The 14525-nt window shown below is 42.7% G+C and overlaps 1 protein-coding gene across 2 annotated transcripts in view; it reads left to right on the top strand.

Annotated features, from left to right (window-relative positions):
- emsy (EMSY transcriptional repressor, BRCA2 interacting) overlaps window positions 1-12982 on the top strand; it is a 28635-nt gene extending 15653 nt beyond the window's left edge. For both annotated transcript variants that reach the window (XM_026181897.1, XM_026181898.1), the window contains 7 exons: window positions 1617-1827; window positions 1966-2133; window positions 4511-4666; window positions 4899-5047; window positions 7399-7971; window positions 9354-9758; window positions 11288-12982. In XM_026181897.1, coding sequence (XP_026037682.1) covers window positions 1617-1827; window positions 1966-2133; window positions 4511-4666; window positions 4899-5047; window positions 7399-7971; window positions 9354-9758; window positions 11288-11470 — 1845 coding nt within the window. In that variant the 3' untranslated portion in view covers window positions 11471-12982. The remainder of the gene's footprint in view (window positions 1-1616; window positions 1828-1965; window positions 2134-4510; window positions 4667-4898; window positions 5048-7398; window positions 7972-9353; window positions 9759-11287) is intronic.
- The last annotated feature ends 1543 nt before the right edge of the window (window positions 12983-14525 follow it).

Raw genomic sequence — 14525 nt, 5'->3', positions numbered from 1 at the left:
AATCAGTTTAACAGGTTGTGGTGGATTTGTGGGTTCCTTTCACCTGGGAGATTGGAATTTATGTCCCGTCAAAAAGCACCGAAAAGTCAGGTTTGACTTATTTTATTTCAATTAGTCTAGTTTTAGTTTTCAGAAATCTACCTTTTCAAAAATAACTCAAGGCTGTCTCGTCTGCGGTCTACTACATGACACAACTGCTTTGCCTACGTTATCACATTAGTTGTGCATTATTTTGAGGCCATATTAAGGGGAAGTAGTATTCTTCCTGGAACATGCAAAGCTATGACATAACTTGAGCCTTTTGTAATAAGAACCCATGAAAAGCATTAATAATGACGTCGTAGGAACAACGCCTAACACGTCAGATCTTGCGCACAAATCTTTACACAATTGTGACGCAGCAGATTTGCAGATTGGGCCTATGGTTCCTGAATGCTACTGAGGAACCACTGAGTCACTGTGTACTTAACCTAATTTTCCATTTCCCACAGAGAGGCAAATTCTATATCATTTATAAAAGTTCAGCCGAAGGTGACTCTGTTCAAACAGATGCCAGACAGTGGGAGTTATTACAGTGTAACATATAAAGAAAAGGAGCCCTGACGGGTTCAGTCAGGTGAAGCTCACTGATGGTGTGCGAGGATGGTGGCAAGCAAGCTAGAGACGCTCGTGGAAGCAAAACATCCCTGATCGAATGTTGTCTTACGTAAAAAAACAAAAAAAAAACAAAAAAAGGGCGATCATGGTTCAAGAGTTGGTAGTTCGTCTTGTAATCGGAAGGTTGCCGGTTCGAGCCCCGGCTCGGACAGTCTCGGTCGTTGTGTCCGTGTGCAAGACACTTCACCTACCGCCTACTGGTGTTGGCCAGAGGGGCCGATGGCGCGATATGGCAGCCTCGCTTCTGTCAGTCTGCCCCAGGGCAGCTGTGGCTACAACTGTAGCTTGCCTTCACCAGTGTGTGAATGAATCATGGAATTGTAAAGCGCTTTGAGGGTCTCAAAAAGCGCTGTATAAATGCAATCCATTATTATTATTATTATTATTATTATTATTATTATTAAAAAACAGAAAAACTGCGTAAAAGCGTTGGATTAGGGCGATGGAGGCAGTTACATCCCAGTAAGGCTTAGTGCAAAGCAGAACACATCCCACACAACAGCAGCCAAGAAATCACAGGCGTCATGATGCAAAAATGGCATCAAAAGTGCTCTTGTGTTACAATAAAGTAAAAAGAAGAAGTGATAACAAGCCAGGTGATAAAGAGGTTGTTTAGTGCAGATCAATAAAAATGTGTGTCGACATTCTGGTTTGACCTTTGATGTGTTATTGATATAAAAAAGTGAGTGAAAAGATTGTAAAATGTTAACATTGAAAGACTCGTTGTGACCGACTGCGTGGAGGAAGAGAGAGAGATGGAAAGAAAGATGGAAAGTAGTGGAAGTCTGAACGGATATTGAAACATCTGGCCTGCCACAACAGGAGGTTACAGAGGCAAACGCTTGCTTTCAGGCTTGTGTTTTCACTCATTAGGACTATAGTTCCTTATCAAGTATAATGAGGAGCATACACCAGTCAACAGCTTTCAGGACACTGTATGCTCCTCTGGTTTCCTGCAGGTTCTCATCAAACCGAAGCCGGTCTTCCAGACAGCGGTGGTGAGCGAGCAGACCCGGCAGCTGGTCACTGAGACGCTGCAGCAGGTGACCCGCTCCGCCGAACTGAGTCAGGGTCAGACCCCAGGCCAGGACGGGGCCACAAAGGATGATGCCGGCAGCCTCGCGGAGGCCAGCAGCTTAGTCAGCGAGGCTTCCCAGGGCAGCGCTCAAGGTATGCCTCCCTTTACTTTTCCCATGACGCAGAGATTGGAGATAAACTACTGCTTCTGTGGTGGTTGCCTCAGGATTGTTGACTGAAATGTGATGTGTAACCGCTGGTTTAAAAAAACGAAAACTGTCCGCTCCTCAGAAGCGCAGCCTGTAGTGCACGTGGTGTCCTCCAGAGAGCAGGATTGGACTGAGCAGGAAGTAGCTGTGGAGTCCAGCCCCACCATCATCTACCAGGAGGTATCTGGCGGGGAATCCCAGTCGGCCACTTCCACCATAAAAGCTCTTCTTGAACTTCAGCAGATATCAGGTGAGCCATCACGTCACAGAAAAAGCTGCAGGTGTCACAGGAAGAGGAGAGGAGAGGTGGGGGTTTACCACCAGTGCACATGCTGATTCAGCAGAGTTCAGAGGAGCTCGAAAAAAACAGCTCGAATGCTTCAGCTTCATCAGAAATACAAACACAGGAGGTGTTCGCCTCAAGTGTCAAACTAATTTTCAACACATTCCTGAAACTGCTGAAGCACGAAGAGCTGCTGGCCAACAGTAATTATGCATTTCGTGCTCAAGGCTTTGCTTAGATACTGAGCTCATTGGATGGTAGACCTGTGGAACAGGACTGATGTAAGCAAATGCAAAGGTAAAGGTTTCCCATGGAATATTTGAAGGTGGGAATTTTTTTAAAATATTTAAATACTCACATTAGCGGCACGGCGGAGCAGCCGATAGCATTTATCTGGCTGTGAGTGAAAATTCCCAAAGAGGTAATTGCTGTTTAGTGCGCAAAACCTGATCCATAATGAAGGTAATACCCAGTGCTGTCTGTAAAACTCTTTAGAGCGTTAATACTCAAAATACATAAATTTTTATAAAGCTGTCATGAACTGGAGACAACGAGCTTTTTGTATGTTTTTAAAATGAGATCACATTAACGAAATGAGGTCCAAATTATCGGCAAAGAAGTAACCTTAATCTAACCTAACCCTGTGTTTGGATGATGTCTTGTTTTTTGGGGGGGGGGGGGGGGGGGGGGGGGGGTGTTTTTTTAGACCTCGGAGGGTTAAAGGCATCTGTTTTAGGTCATAGTATCATATTTGAGTTTATAGAGTATATTTCTGCAGCATAGCGGTCCAAAAACTGCTGTACTCGTCGCTCTGGTGCTCAATTTATCGTTAATATTGGTCTCACATATTCATTTATCCCAATTCTGGTTTTACTTTGCAGTTTGTTTGGATTTTTTTTTTTAAGAGGAGACAGTGTAACTCAACACTTCCTGCACATATGTTTCAAATTAAAAGCCCAGCAGCTCAGGGGTATAATCCCCCAATTTGCTTTTTTTTTTTTTTTTTCGTCTGTATGCACATTAAAAGTGCTTTATGGAGTTTTAATTGTATATATCTCTGAGATCTAATATAACTTCCCTGTTACGAAAAAAAACCTGAGATGTGATTCACAGAAAAAACACAGATATTTATCGTAATTATTTTGTTGTTGTTTCCCCCCGATTCTGCCAGGAAAGCAGATCTTCCTTATTATAAGAAACGGTTTTAATTTGTTCCAGCTGTTCCAAAACCGATGTGGCAGTCAACCTTTACTTACTTTTGAAACGCTTAAGTGAAATGCACGTTCATGGAGCCTCCACGGTTTTTAGCTAGTCAGCAAAAAGAGTTGCACACCACCGAGTAAAGAAACTATTGTGCTTTGATTACGTTTCTATAAAAAGGGTTTCCACACAGTCAACTTTACCTGTTTTACAAGATGCCTGTTTGCGGTTCAGCGACTTTCTGTAGTTTCCTGTCCACGCCTCCGTGTTAGCTTGGATTCAACAATCAAAACACAAATTATATCTGTGATAACAAAGAGCTTCTCGTGGCAAATGGTACACCAGACTTCAAAGGTGTATCATATCATGAACATGCTATTTACAATGTTATCATTGGGTTTTTTAGGGGTTTTTCTTTTGTTTTTTTGCATTTCTACGGAAACAAAACTGCCTCCCAGCTTTATTAGCAGTTATAAGTTTCTCCACCTGTGACTTTGCAAACAGGTAACCAGTGCGCTGGAACTTTCGCCCACTCGCTGCTCACTTCTTCCAGGTTAAGAGTGAAGGGGAGAATCACTACATGCCGCAGACACAGATGTTAAACACACTGCTGTTATGAAGTTATGCGTCAAAATGTGTTTTAGCCAATTTAAAAGTGTCAGTTTGAGTGTAGGCTGTATTTTGTGGTGCTTAGCAGCTCTCTCAGCAAGTCTAAATATAGCCTACAGTTAGTCAAGCTAACACTTGCTTTATCTGCTTTAGTGTTACTAAACTATGCTATTTACTGAGACGCTCGAGCCAAATAAGTCAAGCAGCTGGTCTGCACCACTGAAATCTGAATTATGCAGGCAAACAGAACTTTCCGTTCAAGTGTCAAAAACAAAAATCAGCTGGATTTAAAACTAAGGTGATTGCTCAGAGAGAAAGTTGGCGCTCTAACCCCGGCGTATACAGGCATGGTGCCAAAAAACCCTGAAACTTTAAATGCACATTTATAGGAACAGTTTCTGTCTGCTAGCCCTCGCTCGGGCCTAACGTCGAGCACAAGTTGGAAATAATCAGATGAAGTTAACAGTGAATATGAGCTGTAAACATGACTGAATTGGTAAATGATGCTGAATTTCACTGTTGTTCGTCTTGACAGTGAAGGAAAAGGGAGAATCCAAACCCAGGCAGCACACCATCGACCTTAGCCAGATGGCTGTGCCCATCCAGTTGGCCCAGGAGAAGAAGCCCAGCCCTGAATCCCCCAAACCCTCTACCTCAGAGGCTGAACCCACCGCTGAATACGTCGCAGGAGGTAGTCCTCTCCATCATGCTTCATATTCAGCACTTTGCAGTTCCTGTTTTTGGTGCCAGTCATGATTTCAGTGGAATGAAATACAGTTCAAACTAAAACCTCGCAGTGGGCAGCTTGTGAAACATGGTTCTCCTTTTTAGGTCATTTAGTGACGGAAGCTGAAGTGTGTGTGTGAAACCCACTACTACTTTTAATACCTCATCATCTGACAGAATGACTAATTTCACTGCAGGAAAAGCCACCAGAGTGGGAGTGCCCTCGCAGGATGAAGAGGTGGTTATGTCCTCCAGTCAGCAGCTGGGGAAGCCATATAAAACAAGCACAGTTGCTGTGGTAACCAAACCTGCTGCTGTCTCCTCTGCGGCTCCAGCGTCACACGTGGTGAGGGTTGGACTTTGGTCTTAAGGGTACAAAATAAATATCAATGTATAAATGTGTTGCAGAGAAACGGGTCAAATCTTGTGTCATTTGTTCTACAAATATATCTGAGCTCCTCTCCGATCCACAGAAAACTGGTGTAAACTGCTTTCACGGGAACGGTTTCTCTGCGTGAAAGTAGTAGTTTCAATGCAAACCTTTCATCTGGTTTGGTGGATTACCACCGGAGACAAAATGCTTCCTGGGAATTTTTCTCTTGTTCTTTGTGAAAGCATGGCAGTGCAGTTTTTTTTCTTATTTATATTGCAGTTATTGTCTTGGTTTCCATGTTTGTTTGTTTTTTTTAAACAATTGTTTGGTGTCAGAGGACAGAAACCGAGAGCAAGTTGCCACAAAGTGCAGCGTCTTCAGCTTTTGAAAAAGTATAAAAACAAACAGTTGAGTTTGATGGGTTTTTTAATGTTGCACAGAGAACCTTTTAAATTAAATAAACATCCCCTTTATGGACTTCCTGTGAAAATCTAATTAATCCACGTGATTCAGTAGCTTGTAGGTCCACCTTTAGCAGCAATAGCATGAGTTGCTGTTTTCTGTATGACTTCTATCAGTGCGTTACTTTGTCTCACATCATTGTGGAGAAATTTGGCCCACTCTTCTTTACAAAGTTGCTTCAGTTCACTGATCATTCAGTTGTGCACAGCTCTCTTAAGGTTCTGCCACAGCTTTACCATCAGATTGAGGTCTGGACTTTGTCTTGTAGATTTCCTGCTGTGCTTGGAATCACGGTCCTGTTACATGATCCAAGCTTGAAGTGTCAAACAGATGGCTTCATGCATACCTTACTCAGTGGCTGCAAGGTGCCCAGGTCCTGTGGCTGTGAAACAAACCCAAATCAATAAGCCATCCTCTGCCGTGCTGACAGTTGGTATGCAGTGTTTGTGCTGATGTGCAGCGTCTGTTTTTCCGCAAACACGGTGCTATGGATTATGGCCAAACATCTCCACATCAGTCTTGTCTCTCCACAGGACATTGGCCCATCTATGCATAATGTGTATGAACATTCCACGCACAAATTAATAGGGGTGGGGGAAAAAATCGATACTGTGTAGTATTGTGATATTTTGTTTGCTAATAATGTATCGATACAGGGACAGCAGAAATCGATATTTTGTTACAAAAAAAGTTTTTGTGGACTGGAACTCTGACTTCAGAGCATTTGGATCAGCTCTTTTTTTCTGAGCAAGAATCCTGACATTCCTTCACTGTCCAAATGTGTTTAACTTTTTTTTTGGCAGCAATAAACATGACCGTTTACTTATTTTAATTTAAGACATGTTTTATTTAAATTAAGTTTAAAACTTTTTTATTTAATGTAAAATTATATTTTGTTTTAATTTACTGTCAAATTCTTCAGTTGCTGAAGGGGCTGCATAGTTATCATAAATTGCATAGTTCAGAATAGCTATAATTGTACCAGATGGATGCATTCAGTTAAGTTGGACTAGACTGTAATACAAACCGTTCAGTTTGTCAACAATAAAACTGACTGAAATGAGAGAAAGACTGAGTGTGAGACTTTGATATTAGATAAAATGAATATTGATAAAGTTTACCTTTATGTACAGAATCTGAATATCGCAAAATATTTTTAAAAATTGCAATAATATCGTATCGTGCGTTAAGTATCGTGATAATATCGCATCGTGGGATATATGGTGATTCCCACCTCTACAAATTAATGATTTATCAATATTCTTGTGCCTAATCTTTAAAATCAACTTAAAAACACTCATTAATATTAGTATCGTCTTTTGGTCACTACTTACGGTTTTCAGAAAACACTGTAAGCCATAAAATGCTCAGTTAGTTAATTGACATATTTCAATATTGCTCTTATCTTAAAAAAAAATCGTATCTGTCCTCCTGTGCGTGGAAAATAACAGCCCTACTTCATCCAAGACCTCGGAAAACATTTTCCGGATTAGTTTATGGGCTCAGTTGCTACTTTCAAGCCTTTTTGAATGCAACATGAATGAATTTAGTAAATGGGTTAGGTTCTCGTTAGCCTCCAGAGGAATGATACAGCAGGGAACGCTTTAGGGCGGGTCTACCTTTTGATTGTCAGGTCACTATGTATCAGTGCACAGTGCTCCTCGTTTCTCAGTCAGAGCCACACTTCAATGGTGCATCTTGTTTCAAAAAGTCAAGATGGAAAAAACAATACAGCGCAAATCAATTGGATGAGCAATGGCTACGTCCATCTTTCTGTACAGTCTTTTCTCCATAAAATTCTCCTGTGTCGTATTTTTGTCCTGCTGACCGTTAACAGCGTCATGTATGTGTCTTTTTTCCAGCACTCTGACAGTCATGGTAAACCTGAGGCTGTATTAGAGGCGGGAGAGTTGGAAGGAGACACTTTGGACCCCCAGACAGGCTTGTTCTACCGCTCCACCCAACCAGCTTCAGAACCCACCAAGCAACCCGCCCACTCTGCAAGCGCTCAGCCGCCGCCTTTGAGCCAGGCTGAGGCCGAGCAGAGCCGGCACCCTTCCACCTCCACGTCCACCCAGCAGACGCCACCGCAGCTGCAGAGCAAACCTCAGATCAGCCAGCCTTCCTCTTCCTCCACCACCTTCCCTTCTACTCCTCTTCTGACTAAGAAAATCCCCAAGCTACGAGAGCAGAGTCAGCCCAAACCCCAAACATTAACCCAGAGCCCTAAAGACAGACCTGTGAGCGCACCGACCCCAGCCGGGGCCAAGGCCACCACTCCGAGCACGCCAACCAAGCCCATGTTGACGCCACAGCTCCCGAAGCTCCAGCAGGCCCCCACATCCCACCACCGGCCCCTGCACACCTCAATGTCCCACCCTCCTCCGCTGCAGGCACACCACCCCGTCAGCACCGACAAAACCGCCTCCAGCCAGGTGAGTGGATTTTACACCTGCTCACCAGGAGTAAATTTCCAGAGGCAGCTGATGCCCACAGCTTCTCTCTTTTATTTTGTCATGATGACTTCCTGTTAAGTCACCTGATAAAACCTGTCGAGGGTGACACGTGAGTGGATTTTCACTTCTGTCCCGATCCACGACCACAAACACATACATCCAGTCCCATGACTAGGAGATAAAAGGGAGAGGCCTACACCCAGCCTCCCCTTTTTATCTCCCACTCTCCCAGGGGGCGATATCAATTTGAGTGACACCTTATGTTTATCAAAAGAGATCAGCTGCATTTTGCTGCTCAGTGCATTAAATAACTGCTGTACATCTATTAAAAACGGTGAGCAGTATTTCAATAACATCACTGTAGAGCACCGATGGAAAATGTGTGTCAGGGCCCAGAATGAAGCCTTCAAAGCCCGCTTTCTCTATTTTAATTGCATGGTGTCGTTGTAATCCAATACAAGAATAGAAGTGAATTCAAAGTTCAAACTGAGGTAATTTAAATGCTGAACATCACTAAACAATGTGACATACTTTCATTATTAATGAAAACCCAACGTGTGGTTTTGTAGATGTTAATGTGGAGGTGTGAATCTAGTAAAGAAAGGGAATGTGCTTTTTATATCATGTGTAAACATCCTGTTCATTTCTAAGTAGTTATAAAAATGACACATTATGAAGTTAAATGTGGCAAAGGGTGTATTTAACTTTTGGCTCATGGTTTTGGCCCGTGAATTAAAACGAGTTTGACACCGTTCCTCTAGACATGTTCAAAATTCCAACTTGGATTATTGTTCTTAAAAGCTTCCCTGAGTCTACAAAAGGGAATCCACAGCATTCCCAAGTAATTCTCAGCATCTAATAATAAGCAGTGCATGTTTCGGTGCTGGGATTTCCCTACGTTTGAGCCAAATGGAATGAACCTCTTGTTTTTTTTGTTTTTTTCCCCTCATGTGACACACTGATAAACAAGGGGAAATTAATTTATGGCTGTGCTAATGCTGGCTGCAGCTGCTGCTTCTCTCTGTTATCTGTCACGGCAACCAAAGGCCGATTGGTGGCCAGAACAAATAACAAATCAGCTCATTTGTCACAGTTGGACTGAAGCAAGAGCTCGGTGTCTGTATATTTGGAGCTTGTGAGCCATACAGCAAGCTTTCCTACTATCTGACTTTTAAATACACTTATCTTGTCTTTGGCTGAGCTGTAGCACGTACAGAGCCTGCATACGTGCCTTTGATTATCATTTCAGTTCATTATGATCTTCTTATCAGGACCTGCTTTAGTTACTGTCTCTCCTCCTGCCAGAGGTCAGCTGTAGTAATTCAGTAATAACAAGTACTTCTTCTAATTTGTCACTGCAGCAGCCAATCATCACGCAGAGTGCCACCGTCACCAAGATTACCTTTGGCAGTTCCCACCACTCGTCGCCCGTCTTCAGCAGCGGGGAGGCTTCTGCCAAACTGATCCCAGAGTCCAGCTCCGGGCCTTCTGGAGACAAGCCCTCAGTGTCGGACATCCTAAAGATCTCCATGATGGAGGCGGAGATCGATCCAAGCACGGAGCCCATGGTGGTGGATTCCTCCAGCGATTGCGGCCCTCTGGGGAAAGCTTTGGAGGTCCAGGCCGTGTCCGGCACGCTGGACTCGGGCCAGTTCATCAGCAGCTCCGGGGCCACCATGCATCACTCCCACTCGAAGCCGCAGCAGTTCAGCTGCCTGCAGGGCCTCACGGCGCAGAGGAGCAAGGAAGACCTGGAAGTCATCGAGGTACGTTTTGTACTGTACGTTACTGAGAAGATAAATCAGACAGCAGATAAACGTTTTTGCACAAAGAGCACATGATATGGCCACGTTATCAAAGTGAAAGCACACAAGTGTTTTTTTAATGGACGGTGGATAATGATAATCAGATACTTATAAACTTTTAAAAGTCCTTGGTTAACTAAGCAGCTGATTTTCAGCCAAAACTGAAACATTTTTCACCACAACCATAAACGCCGTCCTCTGATCCTTCATTAGGCAGCATGTGCAACTATTAAAGAGAGTCAACAAAGACAGGGCTTTATTTATTATTTGTTTAAATGAACTCAGCACAGTCACAAGCAAACACACCCATGCCAAACGCCTTTTTTAAATCAGGTTTTCATGCCAACAGATTTTATTTGCAAATGCTCGTCTAATGGAGCAGCTGGTCCTGTGTTTTTATCTCACGCTAAGCAAACATTTTTCTTAACACTTTCCCCCACAAGGGCAACATTTGACGACCTCTCCGTACCCTCAAAGATGGGTTTTGACACCTCAGTATACGTCGGTGAAGACGTGGAACACCCTCACTAACCTCTCATGCTCAGTCGGTCAATTTGTTCTAAAAGCAGGGCTGAAACGAGGGTTTCCGAGACGTCCAAGGGGGAAAGAGTGAAGAAGTTAGGTCCATAAGTATTTGGACTGACAGTTTTGTGCTTTTGCCTGTAATTTTAAAATCAACTGAGTTGTGTGCAAATAAACCAATATGCAGCGGAAGTGCAGACTTTCAGCTTTAATTTAAAAGATTTTGCGTTAACTGCAATTTTAAGACACAGTCCCTGATTTTCAGAGGCTCAAAAAATGGAAAAACTTCCAAGGATTGTTTTTTATATCTTGAAATGCTCTGCCAGGTGTTTACTGCAGCTGTCTTCAGCTCTGTTAGGCTCCGATCAGGTAACTGACCTGGCCACTGAAGAATATGTAATTTACTGTTCCCCAGCTTTACTATTACTATGTTAAGTATCCTTTGTATGAAACTGTAAAACAGAAAAGGTTTTCGTCTTTGAAGCCTAAACAGTTTCTCTGACTTGTATCGATCTTCTCGTCTAATTCTCAGAAACAAAGGTGAACAGGTGGATTTCCCTGAAAGTCCTGTTTTGTTTCCTTAAGTCAAAGCTGAAAAAAAAATGTCAACAAGGATGGAAAATACCATCTTAAAGCATCACTACCTGATGATAAAGCCCAGAAGAAGGCACTCACAGTCTCAAATGTCGGAAAATGGAGTGATTCCCCCAGAACAGGAAAAGGGAAAACGAACACTGTATATGCAAACCTATATGCTCAGTATTGACATAACTTACATTTGGTTACTTATTTCTAGTTCTATTGTTTATTCTGTGACTCATTTATCGTATACTCCACTGCAGACTGAGAGGACCATATTAGGGATATCCCCTCTCTGTGATGTCACACAGAGTCTAGAGTGGAAAAAAAAAAAGTCTGAGAGGGACTATTTTCACTTACTCTGAGCCCGATCTTTCTCATACATGCAGGTGATTCCTCAGTATTCCATCCTGCCAGACTCCAGCCAGTCTAACGTGGTAGTGGAGCCCAGCGGCTTCCTGGAAATCACCAACTACACCAGCCAGCAGCTGGAGGAGGACAGCCCCATGGAGCAGGAGGTGGACAGCAGCAACGACGAGGCCGCCGCCGCAAGCCCCCCCGACCAGCCGTAGTCACTCCATGCTAAGAGACCCTGACGGGTGCAGCGCACATTTTCACTTTGGGAAAAGCAGACTGGCGATTTGTTCGAGGCCTCGGACACAGTGGACTTTAGTTAGTGTTTCATTTTGTGTAAAGTATTAGTTTGTTAGGCTCTTTTCGTCCCCGCAGCTAACGGCACATGTGGTTTTTATCACCAGATGTGGGAGCGAGGTGAAAGGATTAGTTCTAGTCCGGCTTCAGAGAGCTGGAAAGCAGTTTCTCCCAGCATACGATGTTACAGTATGGTGGACTTTCTACTTTCTAAGACATTTAAATATCATTTCATAAACATACAGCTGAGCAAGTACACTGCATTTAAAGTCAACCCAAAGGACCTGCAACTTCTGAGGGGGTCATAGAGATGAGTAGCAGCAGAAAAGATATTGAAAATGCCTTAAACACCAGACTTAAAAGCCCTTTTTAGACATTATGCATGACATCACTGCCTCCAGCCATCTTTTTAAATGAAACCTTTATTGTTATGTTCCTCACGGCCTCTTTTGCACCTATTACAACTTTACCACTAGTTTGATATCTCATCAAGAACCGGTTTGACGTGTTTTCACCCCCAAGAAATTCTATCAAAGGTGATTTTCCTTCTGCAGAAATTCCCAAAAGCTTTGCTCATAATGTTGCAGACTCAATGAACCTGTGCCCATTCTCCAAAGACCGAGTGTCACACACAGGCTCAGAGGACGGAGCCTCCCATGAAAACAAATCACAACATCTTTGTTTTATTTAAAGTTAGGAGCATAGTTGGCGATATAAAATCTAAAAATCTGTCATACCACTAACAACATGCAGTCATAATCTCACGTGGTGTTTTATAGAAAAGTGCCCCGGGTGCTTTTTTTTGTTTTGGATATGAAATCGGATGATTGGAAAGGATGTCTGAAAGGGGCTTTGATAATTCACACAAAAGAGGGAACTCGATCAGGTCTGCAGACCCAAACAACCCCAGAAGTTTGGAAGCTTTCAGAAATAATTCTTGGAACTTAATTTAGACCGGGGCTTCTCCGAGGGACGTCGTCCTGGAAAAATCAGCTCACGCCGTTCCTGAGCGGCGACTCGTAAATGGACCGCTTTTGGCGTCAGACGGATTGTATTTTTTCTCGACTCATTTTGTAACTCTCCAACACTTTACAGGGTTTTCAGAGGAGGGAACAGAGCTGGAGCAGATTGATATATATATATATTATTTTTTTCTTCTGTGAGGAACATGACGCAGAACCACAAAAAGAGTCCTGGAGGACCAATAACGTCCAACGTAAGAGTTGCTGCTCAGTGTAATTTTGGAGTGCTTAAAAAAAAAAAAAAAAAGGAAAAGAAGCAAATTGAGCAATGTACTTTTTTTGTAAGATGTATTCCAGAGTCCAAAAAGTTGCAGTGAGAATTTCAATAAGTACGCATTTCTTTTCTACCTTTTCAAACTGTCTGACTAGATGAAAAAAAATTTAATCTGCACAATAAATCAGCTGAGTACAGCCGGTTGTGTTTGTCTCGGTCCAATTGTTTGAAAACAAAGAGTTTCAAACAAAAAAACCCCGTCCATCCTTGACAGGGAGAAATTCCTCTGCTTTGAATAATGTTTGTCTGATGAGGTTTGTCCATTTTCATTTTCCCTTCAGGCTTTTGGAAAAACATGATGATGAACTTGACCTCACGCCACAAAAACACCAGCACATCGGCACCGTGCACATTCAGGTTTCTTTTCTTACTACACTGGAATATGTGAAGCTTTGAGAGAAAAGCTGCCCCGTTTCTTGTAAAATTCCTGTTCAGAGGGAGCTTTTGCTGCTTTTTTTTTTGTTTGTTTGTTTGTCTTTCTTTCGTTTTACATTAAACGCCTATAATCTTCACGTCGCTGCTTGTGAGGCATAGATAGGTGATTGACAGCAAAACAGAAGACGACCCAAAGCGATCAGGATGCGATTAGGCTGCAAACGCACGTCTGTGTCTGGCTGGAGGCCTCCGTGTGTTTTAGAAAAGCCTGTTTTTACTGGTATTTAATGAAGACAATTTCCCAAACTTGCAAGGATGGGGTGAACAGATCTGTTCTGTTATTTCACACATTTAAGAGCAATAAAGTTAATCTTTAGAGAGCTGAGCAGGTAAAAAGGTGAAAAAGAACTTAAAAAGGGAGCTTTTTACATACCTACTCAGACACTGTTAATTTTTTTTACCATACAGTACTGTGCAAAAGTCTTCACAGACCTTATTTCTTTAGATTTTGGGTCCAAGCCAAACTTCCTGAATGTTTTTTTTTTGTTTTTTTTGTTTTTTGGACACTGGCTGCTTTTCACTCATTTGTAGTCCAGGCCTTGTTCATGACCTTTTTCAGAGGAAGGTTTTTTGTTTGTTACGCCACTAATCACTGATCTATGAGTCATTTAAGCACATGAGGGCACACAAGGAACTAAAAAAAACACAATTTCCCATTTTTATTTTTTTTCAGACAGGGTTTTACATTTTTAAAGTATTTTTGCAACAACAAGGTGATTCCCAAAGGGCAAAAAACATGATGTGCAGCGTGTCCTTAAAAAGCCATTCTTAAAGAAGGGAAATGGGGAGAAAAGGTTGAGGTATGTCAAATTATATTAATTTGCAAACAGGTCTTGTGGAGCGATGAATCCAAATTTGAAATTGTCAGTATGTACAGAGGAGAGTCAGAGGAGAGGTACCTGCACCCCTATTACAACAATACCTGTCTGTGAGACACAGTGGAGCCTCTGTCATGGTTTGGGGCTGCTGAAAATTACCATAAGATTTTGATTTTCCCTGCAAATCTACGTGAAAAGTATCTGATTGGCAACAGCTCCATTTTCAGCCTGACAATGATCCCAAACGCACTACTGCAGCAGTAAAACCAAACCTGGATAGAAAAAACGCACCGCTCAGTCTAATGCTCTAACACAGGTGTGTCGAACTCCAGGCCTCGAGGGCCGGTTTCCTGCAGGTTTTAGGTCTCACCCTGGGTCAACACACCTGAATCACATGATTAGATCATTACCAGGCCTCTGGAGAACA

The sequence above is a fragment of the Astatotilapia calliptera genome, chromosome 10 (genome assembly GCF_900246225.1).
Source record: "Astatotilapia calliptera chromosome 10, fAstCal1.2, whole genome shotgun sequence".
In the NCBI taxonomy this organism is placed as follows: domain Eukaryota; kingdom Metazoa; phylum Chordata; class Actinopteri; order Cichliformes; family Cichlidae; genus Astatotilapia; species Astatotilapia calliptera.
Note: the sequence above shows the minus strand (reverse complement) of the source record. Positions and strands in the feature narration are given on the sequence as shown.